The 12,449-nt window shown below is 33.3% G+C and overlaps 1 protein-coding gene across 1 annotated transcript in view; it reads right to left on the bottom strand.

Moving 5' to 3' along the window:
- LOC119607028 (BUD13 homolog) overlaps nucleotides 1–12,449 on the bottom strand; it is a 57,134-nt gene that overhangs the window by 2,256 nt on the left and 42,429 nt on the right. The window contains 6 exon segments of the mRNA XM_037960745.1: nucleotides 570–670; nucleotides 673–688; nucleotides 2,120–3,268; nucleotides 3,329–3,443; nucleotides 3,509–3,647; nucleotides 3,708–3,770. Of these exon segments, the coding sequence (XP_037816673.1) occupies nucleotides 570–670; nucleotides 673–688; nucleotides 2,120–3,268; nucleotides 3,329–3,443; nucleotides 3,509–3,647; nucleotides 3,708–3,770 (1,583 nt within the window).

Genomic DNA, 12,449 nt, shown 5'->3' with positions numbered 1-12,449 from the left:
TAACAAAAATTTAAATACAACTAAAATCGGGAAGGTCTCACGAATGAGCGAAAAGTGATCCTTTAATGATGAATGAAAATAAATCTATTCATACAAATATGAGTGTGAACATCAAATCACAACAACCGAAACTACATTAAAACAAACCATTAGTCCCGATGTCGTAACACGAGGAAACATTCCAGTTAATGCTTCCAAACGAACATTAGCTAAAACTTGACATAAACTTGGACGCCTAGTTACGGTGGCTACACCTGGTCTTAAAATTTCCCACGTAGTAAAATCCATCTTAGTTTAAGAGAACAACGAAAGCATATTAAAATAGGAAAGTTAAAAGAGAAATAGAAAAGAAATTTAAAAAATAAATTAAAGAAAATAGAGAGAAAAACATGAAGAGAATAGACTACTAAGCAATTGAGATGGACATGAGTTATTAAGGCAAATTCTCTTTGATCTATGTAAATTTTGTCAAAATGTTTTAGAAACGCAGGAGCTAAGTTCTTTTATGTTGGTGGAACATGGCTTCGTGATAAACGCGATATTGTTTTGTACTAAAAATTTAAACTTACTCTTTCTTGCAGCATTTTGGCTAATTCTTTATCTTGGGCCTCGATGGCCAACATACGATCTCTTTCCTCCAAGGACATGCCGTCATGGACTTCCAGTTCTGTAAACGACGGGCCAATAACTGAAATATATTAAATAAATAATATAATCAAATATTCATATGAAACCCTTTTTAAACTAGAACCGAACTAGAACCGAACTAGAACCGAACTAGAACTGAACTAGAACTGAACTAGAACTGAACTAGAACTGAACTAGAACTGAACTAGAACTGAACTAGAACTGAACTAGAACTGAACTAGAACTGAACTAGAACTGAACTAGAACTGAACTAGAACTGAACTAGAACTGAACTAGAAACTGAACTAGAACTGAACTAGAACTGAACTAGAACTGAACTAGAACTGAACTAGAACTGAACTAGAACTGAACTAGAACTGAACTAGAACTGAACTAGAAACTGAACTAGAAACTGAACTAGAACTGAACTAGAACTGAACTAGAACTGAACTAGAACTGAACTAGAACTGACTAGAACTGAACTAGAACTGAACTAGAACTGAACTAGAACTGAACTAGAACTGAACTAGAACTGAACTAGAACTGAACTAGAACTGAACTAGAACTGAACTAGAACTGAACTAGAACTGAACTAGAACTGAACTAGAACTGAACTAGAACTGAACTAGAACTGAACTAGAACTGAACTAGAACTGAACTAGAACTGAACTAGAACTGAACTAGAACTGAACTAGAACTGAACTAGAACTGAACTAGAACTGAACTAGAACTGAACTAGAACTGAACTAGAACTGAACTAGAACTGAACTAGAACTGAACTAGAACTGAACTAGAACTGAACTAGAACTGAACTAGAACTAGAACTGAACTAGAACTGAACTAGAACTGAACTAGAACTGCAACTAGAACTGAACTAAAACTGAACTAGAACTGAACTAGAACTCAACTAGAACTGAACTAGAACTCAACTAGAACTCAACTAGAACTCAACTAGAACTCAACTGGAACTGAACTAGAACTGAACTAGAACCGAACTAGAACTGAACTAGAACTGAACTAGAACTGAACTAGAACTGAACTAGAACTGAACTAGAACTGAACTAGAACTGAACTAGAACTGAACTAGAACTGAACTAGAACTGAACTAGAACTGAACTAGAACTGAACTAGAACTGAACTAGAATTGAACTGGAACTAAAACTGAACTAGAACTGAATTAGAACTGAACTAGAACTGAACTAGAACTGAACTAGAACTGAACTAGAACTGAACTAGAACTGAACTAGAACTGAACTAGAACTGAACTAGAACTGAACTAGAACTGAACTAGAACTGAACTAGAACTGAACTAGAACTGAACTAGAACTGAACTAGAACTGAACTAGAACTGAACAAGAACTGAACTAGAACTGAACTAGAACTGAACAAGAACTGAACTAGAACTGAACTAGAACTGAACTAGAACTGAACTAAAATATAACTAAAATATAACTAGAGTTGAACTTTGTTCCAAAATTGTTCCCAAACTTACCGCATCTTTCTGTTCCTGTTTCAATTTGGCACTCATCTCTTTGATCTCCTGCATGGGTAGACCGATTTCCTTCAAACTGGCATAATCACAGGGATCAACATATAACTCTATGTCGTCAGCATGTTCCTGAATCTGACGTTCTTTGGCAACAACAGAAGCTGCAGCAACACTACTACCACCAGCAGCACCGGTTCCATTTAACAAACCATTCATATTGCCCACCATTTGATCGTACTTCTCCGGTGAAAGTTTCTGAAATTTGTGATCATTTTTTAAAAGATTTTCATTAGATGGTGACATAAGACGATTGATTCTAGCACTCTGTTGTTGTTGATGGTGATGTGCTGGTGAGGAAGATGTTGATGTAATGTGCTGTGGTAATGAATCTGGTGTATCTAGGGATTTGGTGATATCATAACGTCTTATACTATCGGCCACATCGGAATATTCTATGATTTCCTCAATGTCTGGATGGCTTGTGGATGACTGTGCATGGGGTGTGGGTGGTGTTAAGGTGGCCGGGTGATTTGGTGGCAATGGTGGTGGTGTGTGCATAAATGCATGTGTTGGTGTTTTGGGCGTGAGGGGTGTAAGTGGTGAATTGGGTGTTAGAGGGGGTGGTAAATTAAAACTTGTATTCATGGTTAGCTGAGAATCAAATACATTATTGTGGCGTCTGCTAGCCGAGCCTGTCGATGATGATGAAGCAATTGAAGCTGATGAAGATGATTCAAATAAGCCAGGACGATATGAGGATGATGAATGATGATGTTGTTGTAGCTGTGTTGGTGATAAATTATTATCACCACCACCTACCACTATATGATTGCTATTATTTGTGGGAGATCTTTGTTGTTGGTGATGTTGAGCACTATTCGTCTGTTGATGGTGATTACGTTGTTGAGCTGGCGTTGCCTGTAAAGCTAAACCTACATAACCATCGTTATTGGAAAAATGATGTTGTTGCAAAACAATAGGAAATGGTGGACTATTAGGATTACGATAACCATTAGGTGATATAGGTTGTTGCTGTTGATGGTGATGCTGTTGTTGTAAAGTAGAACTTTTGGCTGGTCTAGGTGGTGGTACCTTGTTGGATTTATCCCTGGCGGAGGGCGGTGGTACAGGTGGTAGATTAACATAGATTTCCTACGGAATTTATTAAAATATTTAATATCATATTTTAATTTTATATCAACAATTACTCACCTGCATTTGTTGTGCTATTTTTTCGCTATCTTTTAATTCTCTTAGCTTTTGCTCTTGTATATCTCTCTCTAACTTATCAGCTATTTCTTTGGCCACTCTTTTATCATGCTCTTCCCTGTTTATACAAAGTAATTAAGTATTAAGTTTAATTTAGTTTTGCATACTATTTATAAAACTTACTGCTCTCTTAGTTTTCTTCTATATTGCTCTACTTGCTTATCTGCTGTTTCTTTTTCTTTGATTTGCTCTTGTAAAGCTGTGGGAAAATCTTCACGTACTACTGCATTACGAGTGCGATTGCCTTTATAGAAATCATTAACTGAAAGTTAAATTTATGGAATATTAGTGGTTTAAAAGAAGGTTGTTGTTTTTAACTTACTTTCTTGCGACTGTAACTTATATGCCAATGCACCATCTTCTCTCACTAGCCATTCTTTGCAAACTGAAATTAAATAGAAAGTGAAATTAATTAATATTTGTTTGTACTATTATAAGAATTTGTAAAGTTTTTGAAAGAAAATCTTATTTTCATTATTTTAAATTAAATTTTTGTGATATACACGAGTTCCAAAATATAACTGAAATGGTAACTAAACTTGGAATGTACTAGAACTAAACTAGAACGGAACAAGAACTGAACTAGAACTGAACTAGAACTGAACTAGAACTGAACTAGAACTGAACTAGAACTGAACTAGAACTGAACTAGAACTGAACTAGAACTGAACTAGAATAGAACTGAACTAGAACTGAACTAGAACTGAACTAGAACTGAACTGAACTAGAAATGAACTAGAACTGAACTAGAACTGAACTAGAACTGAACTAGAACTGAACTAGAACTGAACTAGAACTGAACTAGAACTGAACTAGAACTGAACTAGAACTGAACTAGAACTGAACTAGAACTGAACTAGAACTGAACTAGAACTGAACTAGAACTGAACTAGAACTGAACTAGAACTGAACTAGAACTCAACTAGAACTGAACTAGAACTCAACTAGAACTGAACTAGAACTGAACTAGAAATGAACTAGAACTGAACTAGAACTGAACTAGAACTGAACTAGAACTGAACTAGAACTGAACTAGAACTGAACTAGAACTGAACTAGAACTGAACTAGAACTGAACTGAACTAGAACTGAACTAGAACTGAACTAGAACTGAACTAGAACTGAACTAGAACTGAACTAGAACTGAACTAGAACTGAACTAGAACTGAACTAGAACTAGAACTGAACTAGAACTGAACTGAACTAGAACTGAACTAGAACTGAACTAGAACTACTGAACTAGAACTGAACTAGAACTGAACTAGAACTGAACTAGAACTGAAACTAGAACTGAACTAGAACTGAACTAGAACTGAACTAGAACTGAACTAGAACTGAACTAGAACTGAACTAGAACTGAACTAGAACTGAACTAGAACTGAACTAGAACTGAACTAGAACTGAACTAGAACTGAACTAGAACTGAAACTAGAACTGAACTAGAACTGAACTAGAACTGAACTAGAACTGAACTAGAACTGAACCTAGAACTGAACTAGAACTGAAACTAGAACTGAACTAGAACTGAACTAGAACTGAACTAGAACTGAACTAGAACTGAACTAGAACTGAACTAGAACTGAACTAGAACTGAACTAGAAACTGAACTAGAACTGAACTAGAACTGAACTAGAACTGAACTAGAACTGAACTAGAACTGAACTAGAACTGAACTAGAACTGAACTAGAACTGAACTAGAACTGAACTAGAACTGAACTAGAACTGAACTAGAACTGAACTAGAACTGAACTAGAACTGAACTAGAACTGAACTAGAACTGAACTAGAACTGAACTAGAACTGAACTAGAACTGAACTAGAACTGACTAGAACTGAACTAGAACTGGACTAGAACTGAACTAGAACTGAACTAGAACTGAACTAGAACTGAACTAGAACTGAACTAGAACTGAACTAGAACTGAACTAGAACTGAACTAGAACTGAACTAGAACTGAACTAGAACTGAACTAGAGCTGAACTAGAACTGAACTAGAACTAAAGTAGAACTGAAGTAGAACTGAAGTAGAACTGAAGTAGAAACTGAACTAGAACTGAACTAGAACTGAACTAGAACTGAACTAGAACTGAACTAGAACTGAACTAGAACTGAACTAGAACTGAACTAGAACTGGAACTAAACTAGAACAGAACTAGAACTGAACTAGAACTGAACTAGAACTGAACTAGAACTGAACTAGAACTGAACAAGAACTGAACTAGAACTGAACTAGAACTAAACTGAACTAGAACTGAACTAGAACTGAACTAGAACTGAACTAGAACTGAACTAGAACTGAACTAGAACTGAACTAGAACTGAACTAGAACTGAACTAGAACTGAACTAGAACTGAACTAGAACTGAACTAGAACTGAACTAGAACTGAACTAGAACTGAACTAGAACTGAACTAGAACTGAACTAGAACTGAACTAGAACTGAACTAGAACTAAACTAGAACTGAACTAGAACTGAACTAGAACTGAACTAGAACAGAAAGGTATTTGCCTCTTCTTTAATATAAATGTATGATCTGCATAGATCTCGATGAAAGGTAAAAAAAATCATAAATAATATGCTTCACTTAAACTGCATCTGGGATATATCTGAATTTATTTGATTATATGGTTTTATTTTCTTTCGAAAAAAGTAGGGCGAGCAAGAGGTAAAGGGATATGAGTCATCATAATTTTCTCAACATCACCAATAAAACGATTGATTGACCATCCGATCGTTTCAAATCATTAAATTTTTATTAATGACTTTTTTTGAAAATGTTTAATGTTTACACACACTCATATCTTAACATTTATATGTAGTTATTTTTGTACCCCGCTGTTTTACGAGGAGTCAAGGTATCACTTTGAAACAGTAATTTCCTTAAGGGTTTAACAACTTGGTTGGCTCGATATAATTTTGAATAAGTTGAGATGTTTGCACTTATTATAATGCAGGGAGAAGGTCAATCATTACCTAAGTTCTCCATAGGGGAAGTCAGTTACCACTTTATTGTACCAAAGTAATGTAATAAGTAGGGAGTTACTTTAATCTTTCTTTTTTGCAGTTATTGAATCTATGAGAAATACTATATTTAGAGTTGTAATGGAAGCTAAATTTCGCTGTCCTTGACCATTGTAGATTGTTATAGACTCCCCGAACTGCAGGGTATTTACCGAGTCATATGTCTGTCTCATAAACAAATAAATACAAGTGCGTATATTTTGTACGATTTCAATCAATTTTTTTTCTCTCTCTTGATATTAAATTTCTTTAATGTCAATATTTGTCAAAAGTATTTTATATCAATTGTCTGGAATTTCATGGCACTTTCGCTTAAGAGGTGGTCTTCTTAGAAGAACAATGGGAGCAATATTGATTAAAGAACAAATGGAAAAATAAACGATCATGAAAGAATATGATTTTTTTTGAAAAAATACTTCATGTGTGTTAATCAATTTAATGCGACACTTGAGAAGGGAAAGGGGGGAGGGAAATTGTTTTTTGTTTCTTAAGATGATTGAGTGCCCTACACTACACATATAAATATCTGGAATATTTAAAGCAAATAAATGGTTTTATCAAGTGATCGCAACTAGTAAGAGAATGGTGATTCTATGTTCGTAATGTTCCTAATATTTATATGGAAATAATTTGAAATTGACGATCATTTTTTAATTTAGGGTGTTAATGGATCGTTTAAGCCGCTTATTTTCTCTCAAATGTCATAATTTGTTAATAGTTTAATATTCTACATAAATATATTCGTGACTTTGTTTAATGGTGTTTCTTTATATCGTTTCAATTTTCTGTTTAAATTCTTTATTGTTGTTTTTAAATTGATTTGTTTTTGTTGTTGTTTTATATAAATTAGCATTTCTAATGATTATAAATGATTTGAATTGAAAGGAAGGTTCGTGTTAAACAATATCGAACAAGTAATAATGATAATGATCTTGTGGTTTTTCTTTTGAACAAATGCAAACGTGAATACAAAACGTAATTTTCCAAATCATTAACTGGATTTGAAATTCGAAATCTTCAAAAGAAAATACAATATAAATGCTTATGTTCGAAACATTTTAGTCCTCTCATGATGATCATCATTATGATCACTTCCAATTCATTGAAATGTATCTCACACAACACTTCACAACCCTTATGTTAATGCGGTTTAAGGTATTTTTATACCCTACACCACTTCAGTGGGGAGGGTATATTGTGCTGATGTTTGTGCTGATGTTTGTAACACACAAAAATAGTGGTCCTATACCCACCTTAAAGTATACCAATCGGCTGAGAATCATTTTCTGAGTCGGTTTAGCTATGTCCGTCCGTCTGTCCGTCCGTCCGTCCATGTAAACCTTGTAATCAAACTACAAGTCGCAATTTTGGAGATAATTCAATGAAATTTGGCACATGATCTTTTATGGAACCGTAGACGAAGCCTATTGAAAATGGTTAACATCGGTCTATTATTTCACCTAGCCCCCATAAGACTGAACCCCCCGAATAGGGCTTCTCCACAAAAAGCTGCAAAAACCAAGTTCTATACAAGATTGATGACCCTCACGAATTCCATAATAATAGGTCCTCATATGACCCTAGCCCCTATGAAAAGCCCCCATCAAAATTTCACTTAAATATCCACAATTTTATTCAACAATAAACGGCTTAAGTATGTATATCTGAGGCAAGGTACAATTCACTTTAAATGCTTTATTATGGCAAATAAATCACATTATATTTTTGACAAAGGTGTAGGGTATTATATGGTCGGCCTCGCCCGACTATAATTTCTTACTTGTTTTTTTTAAATTGATCATGTGTAGTTGTTTTATAATTCCTTTTTTCTAATAATATTTTTTTGTTTATATATAAAAAGTGACTATTTTTTTATTGTTATTGTTAATTTGAACTGTGTGTGTGTAAGTTTTCAAATCATCATTAATTTGTGTCGTTTTTTTGAAAAGCGGCTTAAGGCTTAAGAATCTGGTTTTATGTAAAATAATTAATATTAGAATTCTCTAAAGACCTCTTGTAATTTTAGGGGATCTGGAGACTAATAAGTTTGGTAGAAGTGTCATATCTTTAGAAAAAGAAAATTTTACAATTAATCATTATTCAGGTTTGTTTGTTACTTCTTTAAACTCTTCAAATATCAGTTCAAACCTTCACCAAGACTAGAGCTAACGTACGTAACCGAAATCAATCACACAGTTTTTTTATCAAAATACAATCCCATTTTCTTTTCAAAGATTTCATAAACGTTCGCAATTTCTAATCAAAATTTTTAAATTAAAACATAAATCTTATACAAAACTATTTCAATTATTTACTATAACTTTTCTAAACAAAGAAATTTATTTTCACCATAAATTTGTTCATTTATTTAATGTCTTTAAACATAAATATTGCTCTTTCTAAACAAAAAAAAAACAAAAAAAACTATGAAAATAAAAGAAAATGTCGTAAATAATAAATAATTTAATTACCATAAAAAATGTACATATCTATAAATGTATTTATAGTATTTTTATTTTTTCCATTTAAATTATTATAAAATGCAGTAATAAAACCAATACCAATGGTGACAATAAGTTCAATGGGGTTATTACAAAATAAACATTTTAAATGGCCATTTCTTTTCTTTTTGTCTTTCACTCGAATAGTCATTAAATTAAGTTTAATGTTTTAACATTATAATAAAAATGGAATTTAGGAAATATAAATAATGAAAGAAAAAACGCCATTATATTGGGATTAGCACTCAATATGAGTCATAGTTTTTAAAAATAAATGTTTAGAAATGTAAAGAAAATAAAAGAAAATTGCATTGGAGCGATTAAGGTTATTCAAAAGAAAACTTTCAGAACACTTTAAGTAATTGATTAGGAATATCTAATTCAGTTCTAGTTTAGTTCTAGTTCAGTTCTAGTTCAGTTGTAGTTCAGTTCTAGTTCAGTTCTAGTTCAGTTCTAGTTCAGTTCTAGTTCAGTTCTAGTTCAGTTCTAGTTCAGTTCTAGTTCATTTCTAGTTCAGTTCTAGTTCAGTTCTAGTTCATTTCTAGTTCATTTCTAGTTCAGTTCTAGTTCAGTTCTAGTTCAGTTCTAGTTCAGTTCTAGTTCAGTTCTAGTTCAGTTCTAGTTCAGTTTAGTTCTCTAGTTCAGTTCTAGTTCAGTTCTAGTTCAGTTCTAGTTCAGTTCTAGTTCAGTTCTAGTTCAGTTCTAGTTCAGTTCTAGTTCAGTTCTAGTTCAGTTCTAGTTCAGTTCTAGTTCAGTTCTAGTTCAGTTCTAGTTCAGTTCTAGTTCAGTTCTAGTTCAGTTCTAGTTCAGTTCTAGTTCAGTTCTAGTTCAGTTCTAGTTCAGTTCTAGTTCAGTTCTAGTTCAGTTCTAGTTCAGTTCTAGTTCAGTTCTAGTTCAGTTCTAGTTCAGTTCTAGTTCAGTTCTAGTTCAGTTCTAGTTCAGTTCTAGTTCAGTTCTAGTTCAGTTCTAGTTCAGTTCTAGTTCAGTTCTAGTTCAGTTCTAGTTCAGTTCTAGTTCAGTTCTAGTTCAGTTCTAGTTCAGTTCTAGTTCAGTTCTAGTTCAGTTCTAGTTCAGTTCTAGTTCAGTTCTAGTTCAGTTCTAGTTCAGTTCTAGTTCAGTTCTAGTTCAGTTCTAGTTCAGTTCTAGTTCAGTTCTAGTTCAGTTCTAGTTCAGTTCTAGTTCAGTTCTAGTTCAGTTCTAGTTCAGTTCTAGTTCAGTTCTAGTTCAGTTCTAGTTCAGTTCTAGTTCAGTTCTAGTTCAGTTCTAGTTCAGTTCTAGTTCAGTTCTAGTTCAGTTCTAGTTCAGTTCTAGTTCAGTTCTAGTTCAGTTCTAGTTCAGTTCTAGTTAGTTCAGTTCTAGTTCAGTTCTAGTTCAGTTCTAGTTCAGTTCTAGTTCAGTTCTAGTTCAGTTCTAGTTCAGTTCTAGTTCAGTTCTAGTTCAGTTCTAGTTCAGTTCTAGTTCAGTTCTAGTTCAGTTCTAGTTCAGTTCTAGTTCAGTTCTAGTTCAGTTCTAGTTCAGTTCTAGTTCAGTTCTAGTTCAGTTCTAGTTCAGTTCTAGTTCAGTTCTAGTTCAGTTCTAGTTCTAGTTCAGTTCTAGTTCAGTTCTAGTTCAGTTCTAGTTCAGTTCTAGTTCAGTTCTAGTTCAGTTCTAGTTCAGTTCTAGTTCAGTTCTAGTTCAGTTCTAGTTCAGTTCTAGTTCAGTTCTAGTTCAGTTCTAGTTCAGTTCTAGTTCAGTTCTAGTTCAGTTCTAGTTCTAGTTAGTCTAGTTCAGTTCTAGTTCAGTTGTTGTTCACTTCTAGTTCAATTCCAGTTTAGTTCTAGCATATCGAACTATAATTCCGCACTACTTTTGAATACCAGTCAAATCTAATAAATTTGTTAACAAAAGGAAGCCTTATGAACCTTTTAAAGTTACAGTGCTGCCACGATAACTGCCACAATAATGTTGACAAATCAATAAATCTAACATGTACTTTAAAGCCGACTAAAGTGACACTTGTATCTCTTCAAAATAATCTTACTTGACAAATTAACAAACTATTTTTAATTTCACAAAATGTAGGGTATACAAATACAGTAGAAAATTATCACACAAACGCGCTCTTTGAATCTAATGAATTACACACAAAAACAATTTAATCTGTAAATGCGTTTAATGTGTTTTTAAGAGTGAAACATCTTTCGAATGCAATAGAAAACTGCTGCAGCAGCAGCAGCAGCAGTGACAGCAATAAGACCAACAACAACAAAAAGGAAGCAATCTTTTCAAAAGGCCAATGAACGTTGATTATAGTATGGAGAGAAAACAAAACGTAAATTGGAAAATGAAGCAACAAGAAAAAAATGTAGCAAAAGGAAAAAATAGAGAAAAAGTATTTGGTGCAAGTATCATTCATACGTGTTGCAACATACAAAAGTGAGTAATAGACAGCTGGTTTGGAATTATGTACCATGTATAAATTGCCTGGGTTATGTGTAGATGTTGCTGGGCTTTCTAAGGAAATTGGAGTAAAATTTTAATTGGTCCCCACAATGACCCTTAACATGTACACGCACACCAGCACACTTTTCACTGAAATAATGCTGCTTCTGCTGCAGCAGCCACATTAATGAAAAACAGATACAAATAAATATTATGGCGACATGATGTGTTTTGTTTGTTCTTGTTGTTGCATGAGGTTATAGCTCCAGTAATATTTGTTAAATGATGAATTCATAGGAAATATTTAATTTTAATTTTTAGATCTTGTTTCTTTTGTGTGTGTGTGTGTTTCTTAAAACCCTATAATTTGGCGGTAAGTTTGAATGAGTGTTATTGTGTGTTGCATGTTCTTGTTGTTCTGTATTTAATTTTTATAGTACTTTGATCATTATTATGACGTATTTGATGTTGTGTGCGTATTGCTGCCGCCACACTGCATCCCCTTATAATAAAAAAATTTATTTCATGATCAATTTAAGAAGATTTCTATAATTATGTGTTGAACACGTTTTCAAGTTGTTGGTATCATTTTTGTTGTTGCTCTTATCTTTGTGGTATTTGTTTAATAGATGAAAATAATCTGTGATATTGAAGACAAGAATATTAGAACATGTTCGTTTGTTTATTTATTTATCGTTTGGGCTTTTTTATGGCTAGATATTACTACAAGAAGTATTGTAAACAAATAGAGAACTTGGAGCAATGATGATCAGAGGAACTTGTAATAAAAAAATGTTGGTAAACTTTGAATCATTGTACTAAATTTTTGATAAAAAGACATTTTTGAGGAAAATATTCAATTTTTATTTACAATTGAACTAGAACTGAACCAGATCTGAACTAGAACTGAACTAGAACTGAACTAGAACTGAACTAGAACTGAACTAGAACTGAACTAGAACTGAACTAGAACTAAACTAGAACTGAACTAGAACTGAACTAGAACTGAACTAGAACTGAACTAGAACTGAACTAGAACTGAACTAGAACTGAACTAGAACTGAACTAGAACTGAACTAGAACTGAACTAGAACTGAACTAGAACTGAACTAGAACTAGAAC

This window comes from Lucilia sericata, unplaced genomic scaffold, assembly GCF_015586225.1.
Source record: "Lucilia sericata isolate MDLA Ls3-8-SP2 unplaced genomic scaffold, ASM1558622v1 Contig000646F_arrow, whole genome shotgun sequence".
NCBI classification, from domain to species: domain Eukaryota; kingdom Metazoa; phylum Arthropoda; class Insecta; order Diptera; family Calliphoridae; genus Lucilia; species Lucilia sericata.
This window is presented reverse-complemented; position numbering and strand designations above follow the sequence as displayed.